This window comes from Macaca nemestrina, chromosome 5 (assembly GCF_043159975.1).
Source record: "Macaca nemestrina isolate mMacNem1 chromosome 5, mMacNem.hap1, whole genome shotgun sequence".
NCBI lineage: Eukaryota > Metazoa > Chordata > Mammalia > Primates > Cercopithecidae > Macaca > Macaca nemestrina.
The window spans coordinates 102,313,525-102,334,623 of record NC_092129.1 but is presented as its reverse complement, the minus strand read 5'-3'; the positions used below and the strand labels follow the sequence as shown (position 1 = coordinate 102,334,623).

General features: G+C 36.7%; 1 protein-coding gene across 10 annotated transcripts in view; it reads left to right on the top strand.

Annotated features, from left to right (window-relative positions):
- Positions 1 to 21,099, top strand: part of LOC105495949 (cytochrome b5 reductase 4) — a 129,986-nt gene that overhangs the window by 45,946 nt on the left and 62,941 nt on the right. For 9 of the 10 annotated variants that reach the window (XR_011623585.1, XR_011623584.1, XR_011623583.1 and 6 more), the window contains exons 4-8: positions 5,457 to 5,538; positions 12,777 to 12,809; positions 16,634 to 16,694; positions 18,070 to 18,127; positions 19,743 to 19,836. Coding sequence is in view for 6 of the 10 variants with exons in the window: in XM_011765900.3 (XP_011764202.2) it covers positions 5,457 to 5,538; positions 12,777 to 12,809; positions 16,634 to 16,694; positions 18,070 to 18,127; positions 19,743 to 19,836 (328 nt within the window). In the remaining 4 variants the exon portion in view is untranslated. Of the gene's footprint in view, positions 1 to 1,822; positions 2,134 to 5,456; positions 5,539 to 12,776; positions 12,810 to 16,633; positions 16,695 to 18,069; positions 18,128 to 19,742; positions 19,837 to 21,099 lie in introns of those variants that run through there. The other variant, XR_011623586.1, reaches the window with a different exon arrangement.

Sequence of the window (21,099 nt, the reverse complement as noted above, 5' to 3'; positions counted from 1 at the left end):
AGTTTTTGTGGGTTTTTTTTTTTTGATTGTTGTTTTTGTACACTTACTTGGTTTTGGTATCAGAGTAATGCTGGCCTTGTAGAATAAATTAGGGTGAATTCCCTTCTATTCAATTTTTTGGAATAATTTGAGGAGGGTTGGGATTTACTCTTCTTTCTACATTGGGTAAAATTTTACAGTGAATCCATCTAGTCCTTTGTTGTTGTTGTTTTTGGGAGATTTTTTATTACTTATTCAATCTTGCTACTGGTTATTGATCTGTTCATGTTTTCTATTTCTTCCTGATTCAATCTTGATAGGTTGTATGTTTCCAGGAGTTTATCCATTTTCTCTAGGTTTTCCAGTTTGTTAATGTATAGTTGCTCATAATAGTCTCTGATGATCCTTTGTATTTCTTTGGTATCAGTTGTGTTGTCTCCTTTTCATTTCTGATTTTGTTTACTTAGGTCTTCTCTTTTTTTGGTTATTCTAGCTAGTGGCTTACCAATTTTGTTTTATCTTTTCAAAAATCAACTTTTTGTCTTATTGATCCTTTGTATCTTTTTAAAAAAATCTATTTCATATAGTTCTGCTCTGACAGTTACTATTTCTTTTCTTCTGCTAATTTTGCCTTTGGTTTCTTCTTGCTTTTCTAGTTCCTTGAGGTACATTGTTAGATTGTTTATTTGAAATCTGTCAGCTTTTTTGGAGTAGGCATTTATTGCTACTTCCCCTTAGATACTGCTTTTGCTGTATTTCCCCAGGTTTTGGTATGCTGCATTTCCATTTTCATTTGTTTCAAGAAATTTTTTTTATTTCCATCTTAATTCCTTCTTTGACTGAATGGTGATTCAGGAGCATGTTGTTTAATTTCCATGTATTTGTATGGTTTTGAAAGTTCCTGTTAGTATTTATTTATTTTACTGGGGTCTGAAAATATACTCAAGAGGATTTCAGTGCTTAAAAATATGTTGAGATTTGTTTTGTAGCCTAACATATATCTGTCATGGACAATGTTACATGTGCTGATGAAAAAAAAAATGTGTATTCTGCAATCGCTGGATAAATGTTTTATAAATGTCTGCTAGGTCCATTGGTCTGAAGTCCAGTTTAAATCCAATGTTTGTTGATTTTTCTCTCTAGATCCATCTAATGCTGAGAATGGGATTTTGTCTAATGCTGAGAATGGGATTTTGTCTAATGCTGAGAATGGGATTTTGGACTCCCCCACTATTATTGTGTTGGAGTTTATCTCTCTCTTTAGATCAAATAATAATTTGCTTTTGAATGTGTTTTGTATATCATTTGTTTTGTTTTGTTTTGAGACGGAATCTCACCTTGTTGCCCAGGCTGGAGTGCGGTGGTGCAGTCTAATCTCGCTGCAACCTCTGTCTCCCGGGTTCAAGCGATTCTCCTGCCTCAGCCACCCAAGTAGGTGGGACTACAGGCACATGCCTCCACGCCTGACTAATTTTTTGTATTTTTAGTAGAGAAGGGGTTTCACCATGTTGGCCAGGCTCTTCTCGAACTCTTGACCTCAGGTGATCCTCCGCCTCGGCCTCCCAAAGTGCTGAGCCACCGCACCTGGCCCTTTTTCAGTTTTTTTTAATTTCATATGGGAGAAATTTTTCCTGTAAATATATCTGTGATGTTTGGCTTTGATCCTGGTGTGTGTAGTAGTGTAGTCTCTATATGATTTCTTCAGGTGTAAACAGCATCAATGATGACTGTGACTTCCTTAGTGTCTTAGGGTACAATTATTGGTGGAGGCGATGATGAAGTTTTGCTGGTTACTAGGACACCCCAGGTAGGTTAGTCTTTGGGCCCCAGTGGTGGGAGCAGTGGGCTAAGCGTGTCTGTCCTTGGGCCCCAGGATGGCATATGCTGGCACCAGGGTTACTGCATCAAGGCAAGCTGATTCTTGGGCCTCTTTGTGGCCTAGTTGGATCCCAGTAGTGGCAACAGTGGGTGAGTTCTTGGGCCCCTGGGCAGGTGGTGTGGCATGGATGATGACAGTGGCAGTGGCAGGATGACCTCTGGGTCCCAGGTGGTACACGCTTATGTTGGTGGAGGCTGTTATGGGCTGTGCAGGCCAGTCTCTAACCCTTGAGATGGCATGTGCAAGGAGGTACTAGCTGTGACGGTAGCAGCCAGGTTGGTATGTCCAACCTCAGGCCCCTGGGAGGAGTGTTCAGGTGCCAGTGTGTTGGACTGGGCTGGGCAACCTCCTGGCCCTCAAACTGTGCTGTGACATAGGCAGAGACGGGTGAGGCCAGCCATGGTAGGCATGGTAGGCAGGAGCAATTCCCAGGCTACCAGTGGAATGCTCAGGTGGAGGGAGACAGCAGTTGTGGTGATACCCTGCCCCTGGGCAGAGTGGTGATGCCTTTAGTGGTAGGCAGCCTAGGCCAGTGGATGGGGAGTGAATGTATCACCTGTTCTTCAGCCCTGGTGACTTGCTCTTGCCTCAGCCCATGCTTTATATTCCTCTGGATATATATCCAGTAATGGGATTGCTGGGTCAAATGGTAATTCTGTTTTTAGCTCTGCCTGCAGTAGCTGGCAATTCCTTGAACCTAAACTCCTGGGGCAGCAGCCATGCTTCTTTTGCACTTCAGTCTGGGTGCTGCTGGGTTCTAGTACGGTGTGCAGTTTGTTGGGGCTAGGGCTCTGAAATGACCGTTTACTGTAGCTGCTTAGGTCTCAGGGAGCTTGTGAGACCCAGTGCAAGCTTCCTCCCTGGAGCAGTGCCATCACACAATCTCCTAGCAGCTCTCTCTTTTGGTGTCAGGGCCTGCAAGGGTCAAAGGGTTCTTCTGTGGCTAAGATTGCAGGAGTCCATGGTGGGAATGTGGACTGCTAAAGTTCTCCAACCTGAGTCTCTTTCAGCTCCCAGCTGATCCCAGCCCCGTAGGCTGCCTCACTTCCTTTTCATTTCTTGCTTTACGTAACTCCTGTCAGTTTACTGTTGAATTTCAGTGTTCTCTCTTGGATGATGTATTCAGAATATGATTACCAATTCATTATCTTGGTTCTTAGTGGAGGCAAGTACGAAATACCTGTAGTCAACTGTCTTCTTTCTATACTTTACGTACTTTTTGCTTATTTACTCTGGCATATGCCATAAAGATTCCAATATCAGTATTTTTTGGCTGATTATTTTAATGATTATATAGTATTGTATTGAATAGCTTTATATATTGATTTTCCTTTGCCGGTCTTTTACAACTGGGCATTTAGATTGTTTCCAATATTTTGCTAATTTAAGTAGTGCTGTGATGAGTATCCTGGTACCTACATCTTTATATACATGCAAATATTTTCTCAGGTAAATTCCTAAATATCTGAGTGAATTCTGCTCCCACCACTGGGGCCCAAAGACTAACCTACCTGGGGTCCTAGTAACCAGCAAAACTTCATCTCAGCCTCCACCAATAATTGTACCCTCAGACACTAAGGAAGTCACAGTCATCCTTGGTGCTGTTTACACCTGAAGAAATCATATAGAGACTACACTACTGCACACACCCAGGATCAAAGCCAAAGTGTCCTACCCCACCAACAAAATAGCTGCAGATTTTTAAGTCCTTTTTTTTCAGACAGGGTCTTGCTCTTTTGCCCAGGCTGGAATGGGGTGGCATGATCAGCTTACTGCAACCTCTAACTCCTGGGCTCAAGCAATCCTCTCACCTCAGCATCCAAAAATGCTGGGATTACAGGAGTGAGCCACCCCACCTTAAAATTATTCCTGGCCTATTTTAAGACTTTTAAGGCATATTGAGAAGGTGCCTTGCAGAAAGTTGTTTAAATATAATTTCCGCCAGTGGCATCTGACAACAAATACTATCAGTTGTTTTCCTGGAAGCAGTAGAATCACTTTGTTTATTTTCAAGAAAATACCTGTTAAATATCTGAGTCTGAATAATCAGTTTGTTTACTAGTAGTTCTTATAAATGGCCCTTCTTTTTTTTTTTTTTTAACTTTTATTTTCCGTTCAGGGGTACGTGTGCAGGTTTGTTATATACGTAAACTCGTGTCATGGGGATTTATTGTACAGATTATTTCATCATCCAGGTACTAAGCCTGGTACCTGATAGTTATTTTTTCTGCTTCTCTCCCTCCTCCCAATCTCCATTCTTAAGTAGTGTCTGTTGTTAATTTCTTTGTGTTCAGGAGTTCTCATCATTCAGCTCCCACTTATAAGTGAGAACATGTAGTATTTGGTTTTCTATTTCCCTGTTAGTTTACTAAGGGTAATGGCCTCCAGCTCCATCCACGTTCCTGCCAAAGATATAATCTTGTTCTTTTTTATAGCTGCCTAGTATTACTTGGTGTATATTTACCACGTTTTCTTTATTCAGTCCGTCATTTATGGGCATTTAGGTTGATTCCATGTCTTTGCTATTGTGAATAGTGCTGTAGTGAACAGTCGTGTGCTTGTGTCTTTATGGTAGAATGCTTCATATTCCTCTGGATATATACCCAGTAATGGGATTGCTGGGTCAAATGGTAATTCTGTTTTTAGCTCTTTGAGGAATCACCGTATCGCTTTCCATGATGGTTGAAATAATTTACAGTCTCACCAACAGTGTATAAACGTCCCCTTTTCTCTGCAACCTTGCAGCATCTGTTATTTTTTGACTTTTTATTAATAGCAATTCTAACTGGCATGGAATGGTATCTCGTGGTTTTGATTTGCATTTCTCTAATGATCGGTAATATTGAGCTTTTTTCACTGCTGGTTGACTGCATGTATGTCTTCTTCTTTTTTAAATTTATTTTAAGTTCTGAGGTATATGTGCAGGATGTGCAGGTTTATTATAGGTAAACATGTGCCAAATGGCCTTTCATGAAAAAAGTCCAGTTCCATTTGCAAATCAAACAGTCATCTAAGTGTTTCTTCACAGGGAAACCATCATACTTTATAACACTAATCTTTTTGAGAATTTCCCACTTTGTCACACAAAATGTAATAAAAATATGTACCCAAGGGTCAAAATTTAATTAATAATTTTTCTACTTCATGAAGGATATTCTTAAGTATTCTTAAATATCTTCCTCATGCTCCCTCCACTGTTCATGGTGGTGAAGAAGATAATAATTACTAGTACAGTTTGGACCCACTACCTTGATTAATACAAGATACTAGCAGTTTTACCTACCATTGCTTTTATTGCTCTGATGCTGAAAAAAAGTGAGTAACTTTTTATTAGTATTATCATGAAACAAATGGAGACCTCATGGAGACCTGAAAGGGTGTCAGGAACTTCCAAAGGTCCCAACACTTTGAGAATACTGTTCTAAACAATCCCTATCTGTGCAGCCTATCACTCCCTGGTTGACTAATTGAATATGCTTCTTAGTTTTCAGGTGTGTGTTGAGAGTGATTTCAGAAAGTTTAGTTTTGCCCATACTAAAATGAGAGCATCCTGTGGAGTTAGTCATGTTTCTTTTCCATCATTTATTTTCCATACCAGGTTCATCGTTGGGTCAATTATGAATCCATGCTGAAAGAATGCCTCGTTGGCAGAATGGCGATTAAACCTGCTGTTCTGAAAGGTAAGTGATGCTGGTGCTAAACCAGCATAGAAGTGTGGTACACATGTGTTTTTCTTTAATTTGGATTTAAACAACTACGTTCGTGCAAATCACTATGGTTTTGTCATTTTCATTGTCCTCCTCGTCTAGCCACTCCAAAGGTTTTCCTTCATTTCCTCTCTAGAATCATATAGTGAGTTTCCCTTAAAAGTTCGACTGTTTGTTAGAGAAAGTTCAGTGTGAGGACTACAACACTTAGGGCTGATTTTTAGATTAGTTTTTTAGAATTTAATTTTTTGAATAATATAGTAACATGATTCAAAAATTAAAAAATATAAAAAGTTAGTGAAATTTTCCCTCCCAGCCTTTTCTCCCATTTGCCATGAACCTTCCGACTCTGCCCCCTCACTATAGATAACCCCTATTCTTACTTTAAACTTCTTCTAAAGTATAACCAATTTCTTCCCCCTAGCTCTGAGATGGGACTCTATAATCTGGGTGATGTTTGAGGTCATCTCTTTACTTAATAAGCCTCTCTAGAAGATCACCTTTTGAAAATCTTAGACATGGAATTGTAGTAGCAGGAATACTTTAATAACCCTTTTCTTTGAAGGAATGATAGTTGTTTCTTTTGAGTAACTCCTTACCTTTTTACTAAAATTAGGAATAAATTTCAGCCAGAGTCTTTCACTACTTCATTAGCAAGTTTTGTATTTCAAGGCTTTATTGACACAGACTTTGATTGGCAGTATGGAAATATTACAGTCATTAAGAAATATTTATAGTAATTAAGGTGAAGTATTATTTTAATAGTATCTTATATACCCTTCATCTGTAGGCAAGGATTGGTCATCAGTCTCTGCTGTCTTAAGACTTAATGATAGAGACCATTAGATGGGGTAACTGTGTAATTGTCCAAACTAAGACAATTTTAGTAATTATGCTGGAACAATAGTGGGTAAACTTACGACTCTGGCAAATCAGGGCATGTGTTCACCCTACAATTAGAACTCCTAGATTAAATGGGAACAGAATATGGATGAAAACAAAGGATGAAGTGGGAATCAAGGCTGAAAAGAGACTGTTCCTAACATGGGGGTTGTTGGGGGAAATGGTGGATATGTTGAAGAGGAATTTTACACATGGATTCTTAAACCCAAAGCTTGAAACAGTCGTTTAAATGAGGTGACCTGCCATCCCCCCCAAAGTCAGGGAATCCTGACTTTTTTTGGGTGCCGCACAGTTGGACAGCTCTGGGAAGTTAGTTTTCAGTTCATCTGATGGTTTCTAGTCTGGCAGTGGTAAAACGCCTGGGTATCTAGGAAGAAATCAGAAAAGCTAACAGACTCGGAATATAAAACATAATACAGTTGTGTTATTATTAAGCAAATAATGAGTTGTGTTTATCATAATCCTTTGTTTAAAAAGTATTATGATAGGCTGGGCAAGGTGGCTCACGCCTGTAATTCCAGCACTTCGGGAAGCTGAGGCCGGTGGATCACCTGAGGTCAGGAGTTCGAGACTAGCCTGGCCAACATGGTGAAACCCCGTCTGTACTAAAAATACAAAAAAATTAGCTGGGCGTGGTGGCAGGAGCCTATAATCCCAGCTACTCAGGAGGCTGAGGCACGAGAATCGCTTTACCCGGGTGGTGAAGGTTGCAGTGAGCCGAGATGGCGCCACTGCACTCCAGCTTGGGTGACAGAGCGAGACTCTGTCTCAATTTAAAAAATAAAATAAAAAGTATTATGGTTTGTATTATTATTTAAAAAGATGTATTAATAATGAACGAAAGGAGAAATTTTGCTTGAAAAGGTCAACTCCAATTATTGATAATTTATATATGTGGAACACTTCATTCTCTGGTAAAGATGAAAAATGAGTGCTCACTCTTTGCCCTTATTCTTTGGCTGCTATTGTAGCTATTTGTCACATGTGGCTATTGAGCATTAGAAATATGCCTAGTGCAAATTCAGATATGCTATAGATAAAGGATACACTATATTTCAAGACAATATGAAAAAAAGAATGTAAAATATCTCATAATTTTTACTTGCTTACATGTTAAAATGATAATCTGGATATATTGAGTTAAATAAAACTATTTAACCTTTTTTTTTTTTTTTACTTTGTTAATCTGGTTATTAGAAAATTTAAAATTGTACTTGTGGCTTGCATTATAATTTTTTTGGACAGTACTGTTCTAGACCATAAGTGTACTTTAAAAAATCAATATGCCATATTTTTTAAGTGGTCATATTTTTCAGTGGTATAGTGCAGTCTCAGGAATGTTTCTTCATAATTTCTCATTGCTTTGTTGTAGTTTCTAATATTTTGTGTTTTTAGGTTTCATGCCCTCTCTGTCTGGCAGTTAATAACTATAACGCACTTAGAACCATACATTAATAGAATATTTATGTAAGAGGGAGTTAGAGCAGTTTAAAAGTGAAGATACTGAGGCTTGTAGGTATTGTATCTTACTAAGGACTACAGAGTTATTTAATTGAAAAAGCCCACTTAAACCGTGGATAAACAAACTTTTTGTAAGGCAGAGAGTTGCGTCATTAAATGTTACCTGCTTTTTTGTAATGTATTTTCTTTTAGTATATGCCAGTTGTTTTTCACTGGGGTTGATTTTGCTCTTCGAGGGGACATTTGGCAATGTCTGGAGACATTTTGGTTTTTAGAACGAAAGTAAATGCTACTGGCATTCTAATTGATAGCAGTCAGAGATGCTGCTAAACATCCTGTGTTGCACAGGACAGATTACCACAACAAAGGATTTTCTGGCCTAAAATGTTAATAGTGTTGAAGTAGAGAAACCATCTTATATGCATTAGTTTTTTATTATTAAAAATGATGGTATTAGTGGCACATACGTGTTAGGCTGGTATGCACACGTCGGACAGCTCTTTGGTTCCTCCTAGGCAAACTTTGGCACCTGTAGGGCTGAGGGTGGAGATAGACACCAGGACCCAGAGTGGGCTGAGACACTGCTTTCAGAGATTTCTTTTACTGTCACAGCATTGTGAGCAAGGGCAAGGACAAGACAAATATTGAATGGGCTGCCTGCCAGTTGGAAGTTCAGCTTTTTTAAAGTCAAAGTTCTTTCTTCTAGGAGCCTCAGTTTCCTCATTGGTAAAATGGGGACAATTTAGGTAGACAAAGCACAAGCTCAGAGACTGATAGGGGAGAAGTAAGACAGTTACTGGTGGAGAGAGGGAGGCTGGGAGTCATTCTGAAGTGGGCTTTACTGGACAGACATGTTTGCTATCTCAGCCTGGCTGCCTTAATTTGCTCCTTCTGCTATGGGGTCTGTTGTCTGGGTAATTCTTACCAGAAAGATTTAAGGGAAAGGTAATTAAGAATGGGAGGTAGAGGTAAGAAGTCCCTGGTTAGGGTGCAGATATAGACCTAAATAGAAAGTGTGTTTTGCTGTAGTGGTGTGACTGACTGATGTTTTGTTTGTGTTAGCAGTTCTTTTGTTTTCATAGAGGAATTTTGATCATGTGTATATTCATGTGCAGGTGATTCCAAATAAGAAAGGAATCATAATACCTCCGATGATAGAACAGGAATGGAAAATAACTGACAAATTGGAGAATTGATTAAAAAATGACACGTGAAGCTAACTTGGGGAGAAATATGAACTCCTAAAAATACAGCATTTGCTGTGATTAAATAATAATGGAGGAAAAACTGATCCTAGGAAAAATTAATACTCTGGTATTTTTAAAGCTTTTGAATCCTTGGATTTTTCGGAATATGTGGGTTTGAACTATTAAATCTTCATTTTAATTCTGCTAGTGAGCTAGAAGTTAGAGAGATGCACAAAATTGAAAGATGATTCAGAAGGTGATTACAAAGATGAATAGAAGAAAGTAAGGTAAAGATAGTTTAAAGCTGCAGAAATTATTAAGTTTTATAAGATTTGAGAAATAAGTATGATTTCTGAATCAAAAACAAGAATTAGGCCTGGCCAGGTGCGGTGGCTCATGCCTGTAATCTCAGCACTTTGGGAAGCCAAGGCAAGAGGATTGCTTGAGCCCAAGAGTTTGAGACTAGCTTGGACAATATAGTGAGACTCTGTCTCTACAAAAATTAAAAAATAATAATATTTAATTTTAAAAAAAGAATCAGGCCTAAGTTGTGTTACGAAGAGTTCTGTTTAGAGATGTGGAGGAATTTGTAGAGGAAAAATGGTTATCAAAATGGTGATTAAACACATTATACAGAACCAAGAAGTCTTCCGGCAAGGCTAAGCAGGTAAGGGAATATAGAACAGTAAATTTAGGACTTTGTGAATAAGATCCCTGGCAACAAGACTGAGCTTGTATCTGATGGTGACATAATACCAACCTTTTGGAATAAGGAAGGGAGATGAGGATTATAGCTACAAGATAATTGTAAAACATTCAATTAGTGCTCAGCATTTTTTTTTCCCTGGAATGCTTTTCTTCAGGGACTCCTGACAAATGCCTACACATTTTCAAAACTTAGCTAAAATACTACTTCTATGGAGTCCTTTCAAATTTCTTCCAGTAGAAACATTCTTCTTCTGTGCTTCTTCAGTAACACCTTCTGTATACCTCTTTTACAGCACTTGCCACATGCAATCTTAAAAAGAGCATATCATCCGGGCACGGTGGCTCATGCCTGTAATCCCAGCACTTTGGGATGCCAAGGCAGGTGAATCGCTTTGGTTCAGGAGTTCAAGACCAGCCTGGACTACATAGCGAAACCCTGTCTCTACAGAAATAGAAATAAAATAAAATAAAAGCCAGGCCTAGTGGTGCATGTCTGTGGTCCCAGCTGCTTGGAAGGCTGAGGCAGGAGGATTGCTTGAGCCCAGGAGGCAGAGGTTGTAGTGAGCCGAGATAGCACCGCTGCATTCCAGCCTGGGTGACAGAGAGAGGCCCTGTCTAAAAAAAAAAAAAAGCCATCGACTTTATTTTTAATTCCATTTATTGTATTTTTTGAATAAGTATTACACTCAGATGATTCAAGAAGAAGCACCCTTATCATAGTTCTACCTCCCATCTACTATTTTTCTCTCCCATGCACACACCAAGGACATGTTTTTGTTGTTGTTTTGTCTTTCCAAATTATCTTTATGTATTGTAAGCAGACTGAATATATTTTCTTATTTTTCTAACTTTTTATCCAAATGGTATGTCAATATCCCTATTAAGGTGATCAATAGATGTTTATTAAAGAATGAGCATACTGGTAAAAGAAAGATCTTCCTGCTAGATCTTTCTTCATTCCAGGGTATCCTCCTGTGCCTCTGCTCAGCAGAGGTAAACTAGACTTGGGTCATAATTAAAGATCCTTGCCAAGGAAGAGCTGAGTGCTATTAGATCACAACACCAGCCTTCTAAATGACTCTGACCTCTCCCGAAATAAAGATGCTTATCAGAGTAAAGCAGTTTAACCAGCATTATGGGAAGATACAAATTTGATTGGCCATGGAGCCAACTAAATGATGGAATTAGTTACCAAGAGAAAACATCAGATTTCTTTTCAGAGAGGAAAGTATCTCCTGTGACTAAAATGATTCAGATGTAAATATGCTTAAGATTGTAAAATAGTCTCCTCCATTTCTATAACTCAGTTTTTGAAAAGAGTTGTAAAAACAGACTAAGAGAATTTTTAAACGTAACCCAGATTCTTTAAGTGGAAGTTATCTTTCTGCTAGTACTTCTTGTATTAAAAAAAGACTCGGGGGGAAAAAAAACCTACTAATTTAGCAGAATCCGGAAAGTTCTGACAAATCCAAATCTATTCATATCAGGCAAGAAGTAATCATATGAGATAATATTTTCTTCTTAGAAACAAATTACCTGGGACAATTTTTCAAAATCTGTGAACCTCTTAGATAAAAACTACTTGTTTTACATGACAAATGAGGTTTATTAAACTGTTGACCTTATTGTACACTGAAAATAGATATATGTTCTGTGAATTTCTAAGATAAAACAAATAATCACAACTGCAACAACAAAGACAGATAAAACTGACTGGATGGAAGTACATGACCAAGCAGTGACATCAGTGATCCTTTGCAAACTGTAATGGCCAGATTTGTATCTAGCAGTTGATAAACAAAACTCATTTTGAAGTATAGTTTAAATGGTTTTTAGGCCTGCTATCTTTTTAGGAAATATTAACTCCTGGATTGCAAAGAAAAATAGGACTGTGTTTCAGGGGAGACAAATCTAATTTTGGCTTTTTTGCTGGAGTGGTGGATTTCATTCAAGTCCTTTGACCCCTGATTTTCAGCCTTTATTAGTAGATCAGGTGATAATTTGCTGTATGTTGTTAAAATTCCTTTCAGCTGTAAAATTATTTTGGTAAAATGAGGAAAAGGAAAAGGATGGTCATTTGGCTTCCTTAATGATTATTATTTTGGGATGGATGAGTGAAGTGGAGTTAATTATGGAATTTCTGGTGATTAAATATTGGAACACAAAAAATTTGAAAGCTTTGATATTAAATATGTTAGTTTCTTTTTGTATAAAACAAGGTGATGTCAGCTTAAGAAATGATGTCTTTCAATTTGACTATTTGAATATTTTTTGTTAGCTTAACCCATTTTTTAAAAAATGTTGACAGTTTGCTGAGGTGTTTCTTTTGACCATAACGGTATAGCACTTGCAGTTATTAGAATATAACATAGGTTTGTGAGTTGGCTGCCATCCTGAAAGAAAATACCTGTTAATTTTTTTTCTGGGTCTGTAACACTAATAATTGCATTGGGTATACATGCAAAAATCTGAACATATTTTAAACTTGAAATAACCATCATTTTACGCATTGAACTCAGTAAAAGGGAAAGATAAGAAGACATCTTTCTTTGAGTTGTTAATGTGCGTGTTTAATTTATGACGTATAATCTAATAAATTCTGGTTAACTTGTACTAATTTAAAATACGATAACCTGGATGAAACCTGGCATTTACATATGCTCTGTATAGAAATTAACCAAGATATTTTAAAAAGTGACCAAAAAATTAGAAAAAATCCAAATGAAATGGAGCCAAGCATCTGGAGAAATATGGTCTGGCAGTCTTCAGAGATGAAACTTACTTGTTTAAAACAAAGGCCATTTCTATATTAACCTGTTTCTCTCCTCAGACCTTAGAAGAAAGCCCTTCAAAAAAGAAGGACTGTTATCTTGAAATCAGTAATGTGGACTGACATTCTCTTTGACATTAAAGTATTCTTATTTGACTTTTTTTTTCTAAATTGCTATACAGACTATCGTGAGGAGGAAAAGAAAGTCTTAAATGGTAAGTCTATAAATTCATAATAAATGAATTGTATTCTCATGCTTATGAACAGTATTGGTTCACAGAATTGTCTGGGGCATTTAGATTTTTTTTTTTTTTTTTTTTTTTTTTTTTTTTTTTTTTTTTTTTTTTGAGATGGAGTCTTGCTTTGTCACCCGGGCTGGAGTGCAGTGGCGTCATCTCGGCTCACTGTAACCTCAGCCTCCCGGGATCAAGCAATTCTCCTGCCTCAGTGTCCTGAGTAGCTGGGATTACAGGTGCACACCACACACCCAGCTAATTTTTGTATTTTTAGTAGAGGTGGGGTTTTACCATGTTGGTCAGGCTGGTCTCGAACTCCTGACCTCGTGATCCACCTGCCTCGGCCTCCCAGAGTGCTGGGATTACAGGCGTGAACCACCGTGCCCAGCCTAAATTTTTTTTTTTTTTGTATGAAAGATAGCATTACTGGCCCAAGCTTAAGAGTCTTTTGTAGAGTTTTATAGGCTCTTTTTTCTAGCCATTACTCTTATAGTCCTGCCTTCCGTGACATCCCTGAATACATGTTATCCTCCCTCAGCTTGAATACTTGTAGCAATTAGGAATTTCATCCTCAGAAACAAGACAAAACAAGTCAATTTTCTTAGGTGTGAGCTCACCTCCAGTGTTTGCATACACATGCCAAATAGTTTATTACTCTACAATTTTCTGAACTGAGTGGTGCATCCAGCCATTCTGGATGACTTGCAAATAATGACTGACACTTCCTGTCCCCCACAAAAAAGTTTGGCATGATGGTCACTACTGACATAAAATGCATGATGCTAACTCTAACTGAACTATATTGATGTACATTTAGAAACATTTTTTTCCTTCGTTTGCAAAAGAAAGTTACAGAAATTCAACTAACAAGCTAGATTGCCAGATGAGTTAACTTTTTCTTTGTTAACTGGAGGAAATAGTCTATATTGTGGACTAACTTCTGCAATATATAGTACCTGAAGCTGTTCATCAGATAATATAACACTCCATTAAATGAGGGACTGATCTTTGGTTTCATCTGTTGATTGACTCTTCTGTGACACTACAAAAGCAACCATTGCTTAATGATTGATTACTGATAGACTAGGCATTTCCTTTCCACCACATATGGCTTCCAGAACCTTTACTTTTCTGTTGCCTTCTTTGGATGCACTGCATTTGACTAATTTATCAGTAAAAGGTGGCGTTAAGTATGGAATATAGCACTCCACAAGTGATGTGGTTAGCTCTGTTACCTCTTGTGACGTGGACCCTATAAGACTGGAACATATCTATCTATCTGTATATTTATTAGCTGCTTTTCCCTTTTGGCTCATTTAAGTCTGTGTGATAAGTCTCTGTATTTGCAAATGTGATCTGCCTGCATTCTATGTTACTATTCCAATAGCTGCTTAAAATACTGAATGGGTTGGACTACTTTCCTGTTCCACTAGAGACCCGATCCCTTCAGATTGACAGCATTCAATCAACCAACACTTATGGAAGGGAGAACGTGCATTCAGTCCACCTTGCATTACTTAATTATTTTATTTCACTACACATTCACCCCACTATTCTTTCAACTTACTCAAAATAATATTATATAAAGTTTGAGGGGTTTTTTTTAGTTAGTTTTAAATTAAGAGACATTCCATGGCTTATTATTCTGTTTTAATAAGATTTATCGCCGGGCGCGGTGGCTCACGCCTGTAATCCCAGCACTTTGGGAGGCCGAGGCTGGTGGATCACAAGGTCAGGAGATCAAGACCATGGTGAAACCCCGTCTCTACTAAAAAAAAAAAATACAAAAAATGAGCCGGGCGCGTTGGCGGGCGCCTGTAGTCCCAGCTACTCGGGAGGCTGAGGCAGGAGAATGGTGTGAACCCAGGAGGCGGAGCTTTCAGTGAGCCGGGATCACGCCACTGCACTCCAGCTTGGGTGACAGAGCGAGACTCCGTCTCAAAAAAAAAAAAAAAAAGATTTATCTTAATGATACTAAATAGTTTTTTAGAATGTTTGATTATTGTCTCATTTGCTCACCCATGAGATTGCAGGGAGCATTTCATTGCTATTAATAGTTCCAATTTGAGGAAGAGGAAACAGTGTCTTGCATAAAATCACAGTACTGGCGCTGAGCTTAATTATAGATTTTCTGGTCCTAATTAGATCATACAAGATCAGTATTGACTTACAATTTATGAATTCTGTTTATAACATTTTCTTACAGAAATTGTTAGATTTTGATGCTTTTGATTTTTATTTATATACCTAAGAGACTTACAAAAGAGAAACAACATTAATCTCTTAATGAAATCTTTCAGTGCTGCTTAATTTAATAAGATTATTTTGTTTTGCTTTTACCATATTAGAAAAAAAATACATTTAATTCTTGTAGTCCTCTTTTGTTTTACCTGCGGTTTTGTAGTAGAGCACTCTTCTTTTAGTGCCCACTGCTAATTATTAGTTGACAACTCTGACCTTGTTGTCACATACCTGAGGCTTCCTTTGTTTATCTGAAAATAGTATTCTGCAGGGTTATGTGGGAAGAAATGGAAGCTGAATGAGTAAGGCCTGGACTCAGGGCTCACCATCAGCCTGTTCAGAAAAATATGACTGTTTTACATCTTGCTTGCACTTGGGCTTGTCTTGAAGGTTTGTGTCTAAAAAGAATCTTGAAAATCTCTAAACTGTCTTGTCCCAAAGGTATCTTGCAACTTTTAAATTTATATAAAATACTGTGATTTCTAATTTGTGCACCCAAGATTCAGCAGATACTAACCATTAATTTTGTTCCTGTATAGTTTGAGAAATAGTAATATAATTGATGCAATGATTTTCAAAAGTCAGGTAGCAGCAGTACTACTTTTTTCCAAACTAAATCTTACCATATACAAACAATGCACTCCTGTTGTAGGAGGGAAATACTTAATGTTTGCAATATCTTGAGTTCTTCCATATCTCAGTTTTCTGAAATGATTTAAAAACCATAGCTTTAGTGGGCTTTTAAACTGCATCATACACCCAAGATGCATTTTGTAGTTGTGCATACCCACAAGGATACAAACCCACAAGAGTGAGTAAAATGGAAAAGATAGAAACCACATATTGGTGAGATTGTGGAGCAGCTGGTACAACCACTTTGAAAAGCTGCTCAGTAGTATCTTCTAAAGCTAAACATACAAACACCCTTCATACTAACCAAAAGAGTAGATATGTGTTCTTTAAGAATATGCATGTACCTGTAAAAGAATATTTATATCAACACTGTGTATAACAGCTCCAAACTGGAAACAACCTGAATGTTCATCAACAGAAGAATGAATAAATTGTGAACTATTCATATAATGTATTACTACTCAGTTACAATAAGGACCAAGCTACTGATGAATTCAGTAGCATGGATAAAATTTCAGAAAGCCTAGATTTGATTTATTGCTTATTATCAATCATGCTTATTTCACATAAGAACTGTAATGTCTGGAATATTGGACAAAAAGCCAGAACTAAAAGAGAATGTATCATTCTGCTTATATGAAGATCAAACACAGGCAAATACTAACCATGGTATTAGTAGTCAGAATACATGTTACTCTTGAGGCAGGGGTGGTGACTGAAAAGGGAGCATGAAGAGAGTGCTGACTGCAAGGGTATGTTTTGCTTTATCTTGGCCTTCTGGCTAAGATCAAGTGAAAATATATTGAGTAGTACATTTGTGATTTGTATCCTTCTATGAATATATGTGATATTTCAATAAGATGTTAACTAAAAAGATAAAATATTGAAAATACTTTGTAGATGAACTATAGCTATCTTTCTTTGTAAAGGCATGCTTCCCAAGAGCCAAGTGACAGATACACTTGCCAAAGAAGGTCCTAGTTATCCAAGGTATGCATTCTTCTTTAAAATTTTCGAAGTTAAATCAATTATATACAAAAATGTACACATTTAAAAAATAAAGTAGCTCTGGGTTTGATTTATCGCTTACTGTTAGTCATGCATCTTTGACATGAGAACTGTAATGTTGTTGGAGAATGAGCTGTTTATTAGATGTTGTTGGAGATGTTGTTAGAGAATGAGCTGTTCCATAAATGTGAATTTTAAATATAACTGAAGTTTGATCCATTTTAAACACCAGTACTTTAAAAAACTATTTTAAAATATTTTTCTGATTATAAAAAAAATACATTAATGGTAGAAAACTTAGAAAATATAGAGAAATACAAATACAAAAGAAAGTGATAAAATCAGTTGTAATCTCACCATCCTTAGTTATATACTATTATTTATATTTTCCAGTTAGATTAATATAATACCTACTTCCATATTATTCTGTTTTTATAATATTGGTATGACAGTATATTCTATGAGCATTTTTTATGCCATTAAATTTTCTGCGAAAGCATTTTTTCTCTTCATTCCATCATATGACCATGCCATAATGTATTTAAATATTCTTTTTTTTAAATATCTAGTTCATTTTTATCAATTTTTAATGGGAATTTTTCAGAATGTATTGCCCAACAGTTGTCTTAAACAGTTAATAGTAACTTAGGCAATACACATGTATCTTGTTAGTGACACTTAAAATGCCTTCAGGTGTGTTCTCTGTAGTTCTTTCTCTTATCCCTTTTCTCCACACCACCAGTCTGTATTATTCTAACGTCAGCATCCTGCTATATTTGTTAAATTATTTGATATAAAATTTTAAATTAGGGACTAAGGATGCGCCCTATAGATTTGCCTATATAGGTGATAAGTGCAAAAAGAGTATCAATTTGATCAATAGCTGTAACAAAACAGAAGACTTAGTTTTACTTTAAGTTTTACTATGGACCCATTAAACAACCTTGATGAGTTCATTTCTTCAGTACTAATATATCTGTGACAGGGAGAAATGAAGATAATAAACAGGTACATTTTTTCATACTCTTTAACAAAATATGTTGTTTTGATTTTGCTCTGATAAAAGAAGATTTTAGTAAAGAGATGTGTAACCTTTATAAAAAGTGTCTTGTTGAGGATATTTTGTTTTTATTCAAGTGGGAATACATGGAAGTATAGATATTTTAAATTTAGAAATAGTTGTCAGCTGTATAATGAAGAATGTAACATGGTAAGACCACTGTTTATTTAGAAAAAAAGCTTAACCTAGAGAAATACAGATATGTCTCACTATAAATTTTAAACATTTAATGATTAATATGTGTTAATGCACATGATTGTCAATATAATTATTCATCCTTTTCTTTATATTTTACAGCTATGATTGGTTCCAAACAAACTCTTTAGTCACCATTGCCATATATACTAAACAGAAGGTAAATATGTCTTTTAAATCAGAAAAGAAGTAAATAATAAATGTTAATTTTATGTACCAGGTCTTTTTCTAAACGCTTTTTTATATTATTTACTTCTCATTACAGTTCTTTGAGGTAGATAGTATTGTTATCCCTTTTGTACAGAAGAGGAAACAAAGAAAAGATTAAGTAATTCACCCATAGTTAGACACTGAGTGGCAAATCTGGCATGTGGAACTCAGGCAGTCTGGTTCCAGAGCATCTGCTCTTAACAGCCATTCCTATAGCCTCTTAAAAATCAGAGTAGGAAGTATTTTATGTGTTTTTCTGTGTGTGTGTGTGTGTGTGTGTGTAAAGTATGGATAACAAAAAATGAATATCAGTTAACTTCACCATAAGAACAAATTTCCTAGACATAAACTGGGATTGGAGAAGGTATTTTGCTGTGGCTGTGGCTTAGTATGTTTAAACCACTAATGGTGTTCGGATCCCCATTTGAAACTGAAGTTAGGGAGGTAATTCATTCACCATTGAAACTAAAGTTAGGGAGATAGTTCATTAAGTATTTATAACCTGTTTCATGTAGAACACAGCCTTAGATATCAGGGATCTAATGATAGACCAGATACTTAGAGACCTGACTTTCAAAAAGGCTTACAGTCCAACTGGAAAATCAGATAAATATGCATACAATTTAAAATATCTCTAAGCACATCCTCCAGCAACTGTTGAGGTTCCCACACTTTGAGGGATATGTAGATTTAAAGACAAGTTCTGGCAGCTAGGAATTTTTGAGAATTCATGCTACTTCTATAGTAGCAGAACCATGTCTGAACCAGTGGGTTCTTCTGACTCTTGCAGCATGATTTGGCCATTCTGCAGGAGTGACCAGCCTCTGCCTGGAAAGAGCCAAGAGGGCCAGAGGCACTACTTATCCTGTTTTCCACTCTCTCTTGATATTGTCTTTTCATCACACAGTTCAAAACCCAGAGCACAGGCTCTAGGAAGGTCCACTTGCATTGGTAATATGAATGGGACAGAGAGGATGGATGGCTAAGGGAAAAGAAAAGGTTTCCTTGTGGAATAATGTATTCAGTGAATAATATAAATAATATATAGCTTACACCAAGGCTATGTAGAAGTTAGAGACACCTAAAAATATGTTAGTGATTTGATTTTTTTTTTATAAGCTAAGGTCAAGAGGTTATGTAATTTGCCCAGGATCATACATTACAGAAAAGATAAAGATGAACAAAAATAAGTTGGTTTCTGCTCTGATTGTTATTTTCTAGGGGGTGGGGGGATTCCATATTGCTTATTCAAAAAATATTTATTGAGCACCTACTAGGTGCCAAACAGTGTTCTAAAGATAGTCCCTTAACCTTAGAGCTTAGAGATGAGTGGATAAGGTAGATATTAAACAGAGACGGATATGTAGTAATTAAAATTTTGATATGTCTGTTGAAGGAGAAGAACTGGATTGTAAGGGAGAAAAACAGAAGTCACATTTGTTTAGCTTGGAGGTCCAATAAAGAAGCACCATGTGAACTACCACAAATCACCTTAGAAGTATAGTTGTAGAAGTTTGGGGGAAATTTTTACTTTCTAATCTTTCTATTGTTTCTTTCTGTTTAAGGATATCAATTTAGACTCAATAATAGTTGATCATCAGGATGATTCCTTTAGAGCAGAAACAATTATTAAGGATTGTTTATATCTTATACATATTGGTGAGTACTTTATCATTATTAACGGAAAGAGCTCTGGTTTTCTTTAAATATGGCAATAATTTGGTCTACAGTCTAGGCAACTCTAATATTTTATCTGCTGTTACCATTTTGGTTAGTCATTTTTGATCAGTTTTTTTCCTGTAATTTCTTTACACTAATAAAAGTACTAGCAGTGGCGGTTTAAGCAATTAGATGCTTAAATTCCAAGTTTAAGCAATTAGATGCAATCAAAATCAATAATATAAAATATTTGTTGGCCCAGCTTTGTAAAATCTCTCATACTTGACACCTATAAGAAGTCTTCCAAGACTCAATGGTCACATGTCCTACTGACTGTCCTTCGCTAGATGGCCCGTTCCACTGGCCTGTTCCTTACCAGCTCTGCCACAGGAAGTCAGTGGCTGCAGGAAAGCAGCCTGGACTACAAATTTGTATTGTATCTTCCAGCTGTCCATCCCTTCATGGCTAAAGACCAACTTTGTATTTTTTTTATCAGGACAGAGAAAAAAGTGTTAGAAACCAGGGAACCCTACACTAGCACACATATTTTAAAAAACTAAAAATTCCACAGTTAAAAATATGAAACTCTCAGGTGCTAGTATTGCATTGAAAGGACTGAAATAATGCAAAATTGTAAATTCCAGATAACCATATGAACACAGTGAAATGCATAGCAGACATTTGTAAGCATATTTCTTGCATCTCCCCCTTCTGGAGTATAAGTTCCATAGGGGCAGAAATTCTTCTGTCTTATTAACTGTTGTGTCCATAATACCTAGAAAATACCTGTCACATGTAGATGCTCAATAAGATTTTTTTCAATAATTGAATGGATAATCAACTTTGGAGAACAATAAGAAAAGGTAAGCTAGACCCAGACCTGGCCTGTGTACACACACACACACACACGCACTCTGGGGCTTGCGTGCTTTAGGTGCTGCCTCTCCCTAGCCTGCTCCTCTCTTGGTTTGTAGGATTCCCAGTCTGGAACCATCCATGCTTGGACTAGTGTGGGTTACCCACTTGTGGGCAATTGAGTATTTGCTCTTTAGTTAAAAGGGAGAAAATTGAAACAGTTGAAAATATATATATTTAAATAATTTGAATCTTCATTTTGATTGTGTACAATTTCTTTGTTCGGGTCTCTCAGAACATGTTTTATTTGTCTTGAGGGATTTGAAATAATTCATAAAAGAGCCATTTAAATGACATATGGTGTTCAAAAACTGTATGAATTGAAGTTCTATTTTAACTAAATAAATT